The sequence below is a fragment of the Chiroxiphia lanceolata genome, chromosome 6, assembly GCF_009829145.1.
Source record: "Chiroxiphia lanceolata isolate bChiLan1 chromosome 6, bChiLan1.pri, whole genome shotgun sequence".
Lineage (NCBI taxonomy): Eukaryota > Metazoa > Chordata > Aves > Passeriformes > Pipridae > Chiroxiphia > Chiroxiphia lanceolata.
The window spans coordinates 19,929,663-19,944,187 of NC_045642.1; the positions used below are offsets into that span (position 1 = coordinate 19,929,663).

General features: G+C 38.5%; 1 protein-coding gene across 4 annotated transcripts in view; it reads left to right on the forward strand.

Annotated features, from left to right (window-relative positions):
- The first annotated feature begins 2,246 nt into the window (after nt 1-2,246).
- Nucleotides 2,247-14,525, forward strand: part of CD44 (CD44 molecule (Indian blood group)) — a 52,842-nt gene continuing 40,563 nt past the window's right edge. For all 4 annotated transcript variants that reach the window (XM_032691882.1, XM_032691879.1, XM_032691880.1 and 1 more), the window contains exon 1: nt 2,247-2,496. In XM_032691882.1, the coding sequence (XP_032547773.1) occupies nt 2,430-2,496 (67 nt within the window). In that variant the 5' untranslated portion in view covers nt 2,247-2,429. The remainder of the gene's footprint in view (nt 2,497-14,525) is intronic.

Consider the following 14,525-nt stretch of genomic DNA (forward strand, 5'->3'; position numbering starts at 1 on the left):
AGAAATCCCCCAAACCAAACCAAGCCAAACAAACAAACAAACAATCGAAAACCCCCAAACCACTTTTTCCAGAGTGGTACATCTCCTTTGACTAAATTTTCTTGGTAGCATTAGGCCCTACAGCCAGGCTAAATTTGATCTGCTGTCTACCTCAGACCAACATCTGTTGACCATGTTTGGGTGGGAAAGAAGGAAGTATTTTTTGTCATTTTTTTGTTGGAATGCAAATGTGTTTCTCAGGTTGATGTGTAAGCAGGCAGATGGAATGTGAAATGGAAAAACTTACGTTATATAGATACAGCTCATTACTATTTTTGTGATTTATTGCATGAAATGACATACCGTGATCAATTATTTTTCTTGTATACATCTGTCTTTTCCTTTTGTATTGGGTACTAAGCACCTTCATGCACCTTGTCTAAATGCATCTAATCTTAGCCCGGTTTTATAGGGCAACAAAGAAGACAGAGTCTTTCCAAAGTGGAATACCACTCACATCTGCCAAACACGTGCAGAAGTACTGATTATGTTTCATTTTTTTAATTCTCTATAATTATAGACACAGGACATTAACAGAGAGGTAATTTATGTTCATCAGAAATAAGACTCAAAATTATCTAAATTTTAATTAAATATTCAGTTCTTCTGTTTCATCCGTTTATTAACTGTGCACCAGCATTTGAAGTCCCACTAAACTTGATTTATGTATTTTCATGCCAAAACATTTATAGATATAAATGTACAGGAATTCATAGAAATATTTCTCTTTCCACTAATATAAACACTAAGGTATATAGGAGATTGCTTTTTAATTGCTTTTGAAGCCATTTCTTTCAAAAGAAAGAGTAGTATATTAACTAAAGAAAATGGGTTTTATCTGTAATTTCAAAGTTGCTAGCTTCTTAATGAAAAGATTCCCCTGTGTTTTAAGGAAAGATTTTTCACTTTAACTTTGTCTATCAGATATTCTAGAACTGTAGGAAAAACCTGTTGGAACCTGTTGTAAAAATTTGGCTGGTTGAGGAAAGGATAGCCAGCCATCTCTAAGTCAAAAGTCAAAGAAAAGGCAAAGTCCTGAAAACTTCTTTATGTGAACTTCTTATACTTGTGGCTGGAAAGACCTATCTGTATTTTTCCATTGTTTGTGTTCACAGAGATTAAAAATTAATGAGAAAATTCTTTCAAGTGGGAAGATCGACAAAATGTTAATCTGATATAGGAGTATTCATTCCAAGTTTGGCAAGTGAAACAGAAATCAGAGCATTACTGGCTGTCAGTCATTGCCACATGTTGGTTGTTAAAGGTGAGATGTGCTGGCTTTGGTGATCCCTGACAAACCCCTCATTCCACGGCACACAAACCACTGTTGCAGTTCTGCAGCTCTGAGGAGGGGCCAGTGCGTGGAGACACCACTGGAAATCGTTAAGGCACACAATAGACACCCCTTTTGCTTATCTGCAGAGGCCTTGGGGTTTTCACGAGGGACTTCATGTGGCATCTAGAGTCATGCAAAACCCCACACTACAATGAACATCTGTCCCTCAGGAACTGAGACCTTGTCTGAACATCAAAGATGTCATACCTTTTCATCCTGTTTCTCTGCTTTGTGAATTGGGAATACAAGGAATAATTCCTTCTATGCCATAAGTACAATAAAATATCGACCTTAATCCTGAGTATCACTGCTGGCACTGGCATTATCTACTACTCTTGCTGGAGCAGCCTGTGAAGAGAAGCCTGTGGGACATGCTGTGGGAGACTGAACTGCCTTAACTTACCTTCTGCATGAGTTTGTCCTCTGGCAACTAGCAAAAATATTGCAGAAAGCTTCATTGTAGAGCAGGCATTTTACTTGGTCTAAATTGACCTGCAAAAAAAAAAAAAAAAAGAAAATGGTGAGGTGGGACTAAATAAGCATAATATTTTTGGGAAAAATCTAGGCTATTATAGATGCTTTGCTGGAGTTCATAATCTCTAATGCTTTTTTTTGCAATAATGAAGAGATTTTAAAACGAAGGAGGGAAAGCTCATAACAAACAGTGCATTTTTGAGCTAACTCAGGAGAGATTACACAATTTTTCCTGCAAGCACAATAAGTATAATTTTTGAATGTACTTGTGTGAGAAGAAGAGGTTTAGTGCCTCTTTAAAACTCAAGTGTGGCTGCTTAGTCAGTACTGGTTCCCCTCCCACATCCCCCCCCCCTCCCCGCCTTCTCCTACTGCTGGGTAACTTTTGTTGCAATATGGGTGTGACTTTTGATGGAGCTCCCCCTCCCAGTTATGTCATTACTTCAGTTCCTTTGAATCAGAATAAAAAGTGCAGCAAACTTCAGACTCATTGACTGCGGGCTTAACAAGCGTCGGGGCTTTTCTTCTTCCTGCAGCTTGCAAGGATCTTTGGATTTTGCAAAACACTTCCAAGAAAACAATGGCCAACTTCTCCTTATGGGCGACTTTTGGATTATGTTTGTTGAAGCTTTGTCTAGCAGAAACACGTAAGTTTTTTATGAATGAAAACACTTATGAATGTTAAGTTTATGCTTCAGACAGCAAGTGCTTTTCTGCTACGTAACTAACAGCTTTCTTGCATCTATATAGTTTTATTATTTTTGAGTGTTACTAGAGATGCTTTAGAACTGTACTCTCGGTTGTGCTGGTCTGTACAATCACAGAAAGCTGTGTATTGCTTGTAAAGGGCAATTCCAGATCTGTAAAAAGTAAATTGTACATCATTAAAGTGAAGTTCAAGAACAGAACTACCTTAGGGAATTTGGAATGGCTCTGGTAAAGCTCATTTTGACAATGTGACTGCTGTTAACGTACTTAGTTTGCTCTCCCAGCTCCATTTCAGACTATGGAGAAAAGGTGGGGAAGGGCAAAATGGGGGTGAACACCCCCCCCCCCCCAGCACACAACAACTGCATTCTTGAGTTTACAAGAGCTGAACCAACAGCTAATACATATTGAATTTGGACACAGCTGAACAGAAGCAAAACTGCAGTGATCTGTGACTAAAATGTGACGAGCTTTTATGCCAAACATGCTTGTTTCTGACTTTCTAAGGTTTCTTTAGAGCTGACTGATGAGATTTAGGAACAAAGGGGGTTAGAAGTGACCACAAAATTCAGTTGTTTAACTTACTGTAGCTTGGTTATCTGCTTCAAATATTTGTATTTAAAAATGAAATGTTAATACAGAAAAAAAATAAAAATTCTGTGTCCAAAAGGACAGAAAGCTTTTAAAATTTCACATAGTGCAGGCTCAACCATGTTTTAGGGAAATGACCATACTTCTAACAGACTCTCACTGTGACTGTAAGTGCCTCAAGGCATTTTGTGGTTGGGGATAACAATTGCTCTTCTACATTATTTTTCTACTCATCAATTCTAGGAGTTTAACAAAATACATTTTTCTTGTCCATTGTCACCCAAGGGCTACGTGTGTGTATGGTAAATATATATCTAATTTGTTTGAGCAGCAGTGGATACTTCTATAATGGTTGCAGCACTGGCGGGCTGTGAATGGGTGTGTCAGAGTGAACAAGTTCCCAGTGCATCTGTGATAGCTGAAGCACCCTCGTTGCTTTTCAGTCTAAAAGTGTGTGTCTGTTGTATCAAAATGTTCTTGCTAAGATCAGGTTATATGGACAATGCCTTAAGAGCAAGGAAGGACTACTGTATACAAATAAAGTATGTCAGAGATGTGTTTAAAACCTTAGCTTGGTCCAAGTCTGTGTGCTATATAAGTATTTTAATTATTTGTTTACCAACTGCTCAACAGATTGTTAATTTACATGCTGCCTGGAATGTCCTAAAGAATCAGGGTCTGCACTGACTCTGGAAGTAATGCACTTTTACAGTGAGGCATAACATAAAGCCCCATAACCTAGTCTTCAGCATAGTTAGAAAAAGTATGTCAAACGAAACATAAACCCCTGTGGGGTATATGTTTCTTTAATGGCTCAGTAAAGTATTAGACTATAGCTACAATATATTTTAGTTGGTGTGAGCTACATTCCAGCACGACTTTGCAGTCAGTAAGGACTTCAAAACAGCAGTTGATGGTGGTGGTTCCTTTTTTAAGCCAGTAATTTTACTGTGTATCACAGACTAATAGTCACTGCTGTTGGGAAACTCCTGAATTGGAATCTTGATTCTTTTAGTACAGAATTTCATGAAATTAAAGAGGACCAGGTATTACTGCTAACATGATTACAGAAGGAAAAATCAGATGCAGAGAAAGCTGAAAAACTTATTCATCCTGAGTTCTGTGCTGCTGTGACCATACTGTCACTGATACATGAGCCAGGTGTAGTCTTGGTGTTGGCTTGATTTTCATTGTCTAAGAAGTCTGAATCCAGGAGGATACAGATGCTGACATCTTGGTGAATGTTTCTGGGGCTCATTTTCTCCAGTGAGCACTACGTATTTGTAAAAATGTTTCTCCCAAAATGTTCCTTGATTAACATAAAGCAAATCCTACAATTTTGACCACCAAACTGGAAGAAACTGGAACAGAAGTAGTAGTAAAGATGAAATGGAAAGAGGGAGAATGAGTCTACCAGTGGGAGGGAGGAGCTTAGCTGTTAGCGCTGGAGAGGTTGTCCAGAGTCCCATTACAAGGTAAGGCTCTGAGGCAGTGCTGCTATAGCTGTCAGTCAGTCACAAAGGAGGAGACCTGCCTGCCTCTTGGTTTATGTATCTATCCTCCAAATTTTTAAATAAAGCAGTTTGAAGAACCTCTTTGTGCTAGTTTATTTTCACTCAGTCCTTACAGTGTGTATCTTGGCTGTTTTCCCAAAGCTACAAAGTAACTAGACTTTATTAGCATTCACTTGACCTTTCCATCATTGTTTAGTGGAAGGATTCTATAGCTCTCCTTGAAATACTCTCCCACATAGAGCCAACAAACCATGGCAGAGGATTGTCTTGCAGTCTTTGGAGAAATGTTTGATGATTCTTTAGTTACTGGTGTTCTTCACCACAATGAAGAGCCATTACCTTGAAAACAGGAAGTCAGAGAAAGGCCTTATGAGGACAGATAGCATCATGCAATTGAGGAAGAACTTTTCAAAGTAAATGCTTTTAAAACCACTAGTAACTCTAGCCAAGGTTAAACAAAATGTTCATCCTTACGTGGCATATCTTTCTTTTCAGAACAGTTCCCATGACTTTTATAGGCCTGAGTTTAAGACAGTATGAATATTGCAGTTATTCATTTGTCACCTATACATGCATTAGGTTCTACTGTATTAAGAATGTGCCAGCAGGATGAGATGATGATAGACGGATAAACACCATGAGGTCATTACTGCTAAAATACTTGTTGAAAAGATGTGATAATTTTAGTTCTGAATGTAGTTGACTGGTAGTAAAATGCACTGTAGCAAAGCAGAGAAAAAACAGTGTAGAGCTTTTAAGAAGAGAATTAATCAGTCCAAGAATTTAAAAGTTTTTTGGAATTCCAAAGATGCTGTAAAAAGGCTTCTCTATCTGCTTTCTGGTCTTCTTGCCTCATATTTCTGTTCAAGAACGAAGGGAAAAATGTTTGAAAATACAGCTGAGAAATAGAAGACGATATGACATGTGTTTTGTTATTGGTAAATCATTGTTTGGTTTTGGTCTTTTTTTTTTTTTCCCAAGAGAATGCTATGTGAGAGAGCAAGGGAAGGAGTTCAGCAAAACTCTCCTGCTTTTTCCAGGACCAAGGCTAAATGTACATAGTTGCCTGTGAAATATAACTTCACAGAGAGGATAATCCTGAAACAAACATGATCCACCACAGTAATCTTGCCTACTTTGAAAACAATACAACATTGTACTGGAACAATTAATGGTGTTCAAAACACATCATATTTAACATCAGCTGGTATCTGAGAGCATGCTTATCAGATTTAATTTTTCAGCATTAAACTGAATTCTTAAACTAGAGAAGTTCAAACTTCCAAGTTGCTACCATGTAAAACTCACATCCACAGTCTATTTTGCTCTTTGCCTTTGCCTGTCAGGGTTTCTTTGTGATATACCTGGTGGTTTGGACCATTCTTGATGGGTTATCCATCATTGTAGGCGTGAGGCCAGTTTGGTGTAGCTGCTAATCATTTTCCAGACTAGACCAGAAGTCCCTCAGCTGTTGTCTCTCGCTCCCAGAGAGGTAATAATAATTTCAAAGCTATCAGACACTGTAATTATCAGTGACCATTATGGGTGCTGCCAATAGTGGTGGCAGAGAGGATTGTGTCAGTCCTGACTGTTTATCTGTTTCCTCCCTGCTCAATCACAAGCCTCCCCACAGTGCATCAGCAGTAATATCAGTAGCAGCTGGCTGTGATTTTCCTCCCTTGCCGCGGCTGCTGGAGCTGCCCCCACCCAAGGGACGGCAGAGCAGCTCATCATATGAATGAGTTTGCAGGCGATAATGTGAAATGGCAACGGAGAGAAAGAGGGGTTTTCCTTGGAGAATCTTTCCAGTCAGACTGAAAGTTCAGCTAATTTCAATTTAAAGTTCAAGCCTCCGTGACTGTTTCCTGCCTAACGAAACCTGCAGTCATTTTTTGAGTCTGTGTCTTCAATTAAGAACATAATTGTACTCTCTTTTGTAAGCACTGGCTTTGGGACTTTCCAGTTCCTCTGCATGGCAACACTGGCAACATTATATAATCCAGCAATCTTATTTCAGTAAAATAATGTTCAATTCTCATACTGTGAAACAGAAAAACAGACAATCAAACAAACCAACCCAACAAAAATGACCAAAAGGAGTTGAAGAACAATCTACAGTTTTAGTAATTACTAACATGGAAGCACAAGCATGGTATGCCAATTCAAAGTAAAAATCACAGGGAAGATACAAATTTTACTTACATTTGGAGTTTGAAAAATACATTGCTTCGCTTTTTTCTCTTTTCTACTGATGACTGACCTAGCTCAGTAGCTAGAAGCTTTAAGAGACTGTGTTGCATCTTAAAAAAAAGAAAAAAAGAAAAAAGTCAGACACACAGCAGCTGTAGTAAGACTTCCATCTCTCTTTCTGCTAATGGTACTTACTGTTCCAAAAGCAGTGTGAGACAGCTATAAAAGAGATTGCCAGGGTACAGACTGACAGCTGCCTAGGAAAAGGCATTAGCTTGCAATCATCAACTACACAATTAATGTCTGTTTTTCTAAATACCTGCCTTCATAAATAAGATTTTGCCTCTGACAGAATATATAATAGTAAAAAAAAAGTTGCTGTGGCATAGCTTTTGTTAATTAGGTATGTCTCACAGTGACAGCATGTTAGCAAAACAGGTTCTCAGAAGCGTATTTCCCTAGGGGGCTTTTTTATTGTTATTTTTGTTAATGGATAGGTGTCTGTAAAGAAGCAGGGTGTGGTATGTGTGGGTAGTTGTAATGAATAGTTTCTTGCAGGATTCCCATACAGAAGTGAGAGGTTAACTGAAGCTCAGTGTATGTTCTATGGCCACCCAGAACCCTGTGGGCAGACCTGAGTTAGCTCAGTCCAGGCAGCGAGCAAGTTGCTATCCAAATTGGGTCTAAAAGTCAAGCATCAGACTTAATTTGGCAGCCTCTCTGAGAGAACATATCTTGCCACCAGGGAGGCTTATCAGCAAGGGACTGGTATCCTGCGTGCCAGAGCAGTGTGGCTGCAGCTGCTTTCAGAGAGCAGACAGAGCCCACATGTCTACTCAAAACAGACCAAGCAGGCTGGAAGATGCTCTTTCTGCATGAAAGTGCAATAGTCCAACAGTTCTGTAGGGGAGATTGTGATGGTAGTGATTTACCTACTCTTTGCCACCAGCCAACTCACATCTTACAGACAAGGTGAAGTGTCTCTATCACAGAATGAGGAGACTGAGGTATTGGTACAAGATGTCACTGCTAAGGACAGCCAGGTCTTCCCAACTCCATCCCGGTGCTCTGGAAAAACATTCTGCGCAAGGAATATGGAGTATTTAACTGGGCAGGTTCAAGGGAAAGTGGTATTTTCTAATTATGATTCATTAATAGCGAAGACACTGAGGGTGAGGCCTAAACATATATTACTGTTTTCTTTTCACTCACTTCCCTATTTTGGCTCCTTCTGCTTGATTAAGTGTCTTCCATCAATTTAAGTGTCCTTTCCCTTTTCCATCATTTGCAAGGGCATGTAAGTGTAGGGAAAAAAAGCTTCTTTTTTCAATGAGTCTTCATATTTATAGATGTAGGGGTTTGTTCTCTGTTCCTATGGATCATTTATGCATAAATTTGGTATATAGGAACACTTAGAACATGGAAGTGAAATAATTTGTATTTTGTTTGAATCAATTTCTCCCATAGCAGCGCTGCAATAATTAGATATAACATCCTTTATTGCTCTGACAGTTTTATCCTGTTTAATTGTGTGTTTGCTATCTATATATGCAGTGAAGACTGGCAGCTATTTTCAACTCAATAGCAAATGTTTCCTGTTAGACAACAGCAAATGCAAAGTAGAGTTTCCTTAGAAAGTTCTTATTCAAGGTTAGTCTTTTTATGATTATGAATGTTTGAAGTTGTCTGGCAAATGAGAACTGACTTACATCTTTTACCCTACTGTCAAACTTAACACTTCTTTAGGTTCAAGAACTTAAAAATCTATTTAATAATTAACTGAAGAATGGTGCCTTAAATTTAGTCATGTTTCTCTACTGTTTGAATCAATACTTCCCAGTGATAAATATCAATTGTCTTCTTGACATTTTGGAGGTATTTGTACATAAAGGATTGATACTCTGGGAAAGCAAAATGCTGAGAGACATAAAATGACTTAGCAAGTCAGGGGAGGATCCAAGAATAGACCCACCGTCTCTAACCTGAAGGTGGGCCACCTATCTGGTCACAATGCCAGAAAGCCCTGTGGCCAGAACCTTACAAGTCCTGAGAAGCTTGAATATCAAGCTCAGTATTACTGTGCAGCCACTACGTGTATCCAGGTATATCTTTCAAATGCCCACATCTTCTTTTTAACAACTTTTTCTAGTTCTCACACCTGTTTACTGTTTTCCCCACTAATACATCTCCATCTCTCTGGTACATCTGACTGAAGCAGTCTAATAAATCTGATAGACTTTTGTCACCCTGTGTTTGTGATAGAAACTTGTATACATTTGATGCAGTAGAACTTCTGCTCATCAGCTTAGGAATTCTCGAGCAAAATAAAATGTAACAACCACATTCTTCTTTCAAGAGACAGGTCTCAGAGAAGACTTGAATGACAAGAAAATACTCATGCATATTTTTTATTTTTAGGAGGTTTTATTTCAACCTACTGTGCTGTGTGGCACACTGTAATTTTGTTCAACATCAGGCTAATAGGGCATGAGCATCCAGTGATTTTGTAAGACTGGTATGAAAAAAATAGCACTCTTACATTGCACTAGTAAGAGTAACTTCATCTTGTGAGGAGCAAAAGCTCTTCTAGCACAGAAAATAAGAATACCCATCTTGAGATTGCATATTGAGCACTAAACTTTTAAACTCCTCTTTTCCAGAATGCAACAAAATGATTTTATAGCCCCCTGAGAAGACATACTTTGTGGTTCCGGTTCATCAGTAAATAGGTTTTAGACAGGTGGTTATCCAACTAACAATCCTTGTATTGAAAGTAGTAACAGGCAGACATTTTGAGCATGTAAGACACATTCCCATGGTGATTGCCTAGTTTCTTTCCTGCTTTTGTGGCTTGCCTCAGAAAACCCTGTATCCATTTGCTCATTGTTGTGGTGTAAAATGTTACAGAGCTCTCCTACGAGTGTGTGTGATGATTTTTGTGTCTCCTGACATTTCTATTAAGTCAGTCCCATTCATTCTTTTTTTTTTCTTATGGCTCTATTTCCTGGCTGCTTGCTGGGTGGGAAAAGATTACAGTAGTTTTGTTTTATTTTCTCAACATCTCTTTGACCTGCCAAGTCTCACACATTATCTAGCTGTGATACTGCTTGTGTTCACACTGAACAGAGCGCAACATTAAGTATTTTTTTAAAACAGTTAAGCAGGGGCAATTTTAGAGCATCATAGAAGGGTAAGATCAGCACAGTTATTTAGGCGTTTTTTTTCAGGGAATGTCTAGGTCTAAGTGCTAGATAGTATTTTCTGTCTCTGTGGGTTCATGTGGATTAGAGAGAAACCCACTTGTCCAGTTTTTGAGGAGAAGGCATATCCTTTGACTTCGAGACTGTTAAGACCCATGACTGAATCTAAATTTGTTTTCTGTTAATGCCTTGATGAGTGTATATTTTAATCCAGGTATTTCATATAACAAGTAGTTTGTATAACTTTCTGGGGCTGGAGATCTTTTTGCTTCTCCTTTTATGTTTTTTAACAACTAAAATTACTTATACACATGCCAGTGGGTACCAGAACTATGTAAATTAGTGTAGAGTAAACAATATATTACATACAGAGCAATTCAGGAGTGGTAAAATGTTGCAATAGTGCCCTTAGAGATCAGTAGAATTTCTAGCCAAGATTTTGTATTTGCAAATGAATAAATTCTCTAATTAATCTCTTTTACAGAGCAAGGAGAAAAAAAAAAACAAAAACAAACCAAAAACCTCTAACTGACTAGGCTACCCTTCAAAATAAAGTATAGACAATGTTATTTTCTTCAAATGCTTCTATGTTGTCACAATCCTATTCAATAAATATAGCATAGCCACAGCATCGCAAGTCTTGGGCTCAGCAAGACTTAAATCCATTAATAACCTATAAAAGTGTTTATTGATAGCATCTACTTGATGATACACATCCACATCTTCAAAGCTCAAGGTGGGCATTAGTAACAAAACACAGTGGTCTCTCCTCAATATATCCTACAGCACCTTAAACATTCACATATTTTGACTCCAAAGTATGTCTGAGATGTATTCCTTCTGTTTGTCACCTGCTGCGTTCTTATTACTAATGTAGAAGAAGGACTTGAATTTTTCTTGAAAGAGATTTGATATCATATGCTTTCTCAATGTATCACTTCAGAAATAGAGGGTTGTTTGATGAAATTTTGTTCTGTGTAGTGTTTCTTTTTCTTGCATTGCATGAAGTTCACATAAATATCACACGGTCTAGAGGGAACTGGTGCCTTATCTAGTGGGTTTCATCAACACATTCAGCAGAGCTGGAGTCAGGCTTAATGGGTTTAAATTACCATAGAACTTAAAACTTGAAGTCTATTATTTAACAGAGTAAAAACTATTGAGAAAGAAGTGACCTGAAAAACATGTGGACAGCAGAAAATAATAATTAGTGATTTTTGGAGCCCATTGGATGTCAGTGATTTTATCCCAACCTCACAGGTAGGGAAACAGAGAGAAAGCAATGTAGCCGTAAACAGAACATTTTCTCCAAAGTGCCAGGCTGGTGTTTCATCAACAAGGTTTGTGCCTCTTTTGCTTCAATTTCAGAAATCAGGTATGATTTCACATACAGGGCTATTTCAACTGAAAGAAGCATTATTATTAATCTTAAGAAAAATGTCCTTGTGCAAATATTATTCTGCTGGATCAGAAATAAACAAGAGCACAAAGGACCAGAGCATTCTCTGAACGTTGTTGTCATAAAAACAGGAAACTCTTTCGTTACTGTTTGGCAATCCATCATTGAGTCTGGCTATGCAATCCTTACTTCAGCTGAACAGTCTGTGTAAGAAAATGCTCTTTATGAGTAAGAGTAGGTATTTTCCTAATTTTTTAAACCCTTACAAACAATTTTTTTCAGACTTGCACTGAATTTCTTAACAGTATCAGTCATCTCTCTGAGTTTATTACTCATAGTGCTCAGGTCATGCCGCTTTATTGACACCAGTCACCATCATATTACTGTTGACTCACAGCAGTTTCAAGGCAATGTATTAACACCTTTTTTCCACCCCTGAAGTGATACAAATATATCCACACTGATAGTCATGGCAACATGACTAATATGATCCTGTCTTCTACTTTTTAACTTACTTGCTGGGTATCTTGAATTGATTTCTGTACTGTGAGGTGTCCCAATATCTCCCATCTTTCCAGAGGAAGTAGTTTTAAGAGTCAATGAATTAGCAGTTCCAGGCAATCATATAGCGAGATGTGTCTAAGACATACTTTTAGACTGTTCAAGAAAGACAAATAAGATCTATGCACAATGACTTGTAGCAGATCACCTGGAAAAGTGGTTCCACATTTTGTCAGCTACTTCTGCTGTTTCTAAGAGACATGATAGAATCACAGAATGGTTTGTGTTGGAAGGGACCTAAAAGATGATGAGGTTTCAACCGCCCGCCATGGGCAGGGATTCCACTCTTTAAATCACATTGCTCAGGGCACCATCTAACCTGGTCTTGAACACTCCCAGGGATGGGGCATCCAGAGCTTCTCTAGGAAACCCATTCCAGTGCCTCACCACCCCCACAGTAAAGAACTTATTCCTAACATCTAATCTAAATCTTTCCTCTTTTACTTGTAACTGTCCCCCCTTGTCCTATCATTCTCTTCCTGTGTGAAAAGTCTCTCTCTCTCTTTTATATAAACCCCCTTTAAGTACTGCAAGGCTGCAATGATGCCTCCTCAGTGCCTTCTCTTCTCCAGGCTGAAGAACCCCAGCTCTCTCAGGCTCTCTTTGTAGGAGAGGTGCTCAAGCCCTCTCATCATTTTTGTGGCCCTCCTTTGGACTTTCTCCAACAGGTCCATGTGCTTCTCATGTTGGGAGCCCCAGAGAACTCCTGGTGGGGTCTCACTCACAGGGGCAGAGTAGAGGGGGAGAACCACCTCCCTCAACCTGCTGGCCACAACTGTTTGGGTGCAACCCAAGATACAATTGACTCTTTTGTCTGCGAGCACACCAACTTGGCTCATGTCCAGGTTTTCATTCATGAGGAACCCCAAGTCCTTCTCATCAGGGCTGCTCTTAGTGAGTTGTTCACCCAGTCTGTACTCTTATGTCCAGGACAGATGCTTTGTCTAGTGCACATGACAAACAACTTGATGAATTTTGCTTCAAGTAAGTAATGCCTAACCCCGAGATTAGCTCAGTTGGTTAGAGCATCGTGCTAATACACCTTGGTTGTGGGTTTGATCCCTGTATGGGACATTCACTTAAGAGCTGGACTCGATGATCCTTGTGGGTCCCTTCCAATTCAGAATATTCTGTGAAGTAAGTAATACCCTTTGTGAGGGAAAAATATTGTGCTTTATTAATAATAAATTAGTAACTATAGGTTTTTCTGTTTATTAAGGTGGCATATTCCTGATTTGCTATTTAAATTGACTCTTGCTCAAAATGGAGCCAATCTCATAAAACTCACTGTACCCGAATTGAGGTCTGCCATTGTATCATTTGCCATTCAAACATTGATTTAGTTCTGGATTGTTTTGTGAAATCCAGCTATAGCTTATTAAGATAGAAGATTATTAGAATCAACAAGAATCACAGCAAAAGCACTGGCTTCACAATGATTCCAACACTTTTGGGAGACAATAATGTATCACTGTTCAAGGAGGATTGCACACAAGCTGTAATGCATTGTCTTTATGTATCTCCACTGCCTAAATGTGAGATTGAATGAAGTATTTGAAATCACAGAATATCAAGGCCACACTGCCAATGCTGCTTTCTCATTCTTCCCTCAGGCAAGTGAATTGTCACTGCCTCTCATGAATTGTTAAGTTTAAATAAACTTTAAAAAAAATAATGGGAAAAATATATTAAACCAGAGGCATATCATTATTTCTACCATACTTGTGGTAGCATCAGAATTGTATACATACTAATGTTAATTCCAAACTCTAGTTATTAAACATATCTTTTTACTAAAGCAGTTGTAAAAGATTCAAAACCAAGACTATAAAAATTTTTGAATAAATTTAACTGTACATGTAGCTTAAGGTACAAATAACCTGCATACATCTTAGGAAAGTTACTTGTTAGTCAGCATTTTCAATATAAATCTCAAGATTCTTGAAACTCTAGTATATGGATGGATAGAGTTATACAGAGTCCAGAAAATTGAAACATTTTGCCACAAAAATTCCAGGAGAAGTTGCCTGCTTGCCCAGGTATTCTGGTTACAGGCCATGGGATCCCTGCCCTTCTTGTATTAGGGAAAAACCAGATGGAGCAGTGGGTGTAACAGTGTTGTCTTCCATCATCAGAAGGTTGCACTGATTTAAAACAGGATAAGAACTTTACCATTGACTTCTATAGATCATGTCTTACATTGTGAGGCGTATTCTAACAGCCTTCCTCTTTTCAGTGTGCCTACCAGAGCAATGTTATCTTTGTTTCAACTGGCTAGCTTTCAGAGCTTTTGGAAAGATTCCTGAGGTTCTTTTCTTTCATTGGATAGGCGACAAAGTAGGAAATAGGCATAAGGCCCTTTTGAGCTCCAGGCTGGGGATCTGTCTGCTGAGAAACTCTCTTTGTCAACTGTTTTTATCCCAAATAACTAAATCAGTCAAACAATGAATATCAGGCTTCAATTATTATTCACCAGCCTTGTTTCATATGTGTTTCTTCACCTGGATTGTGTG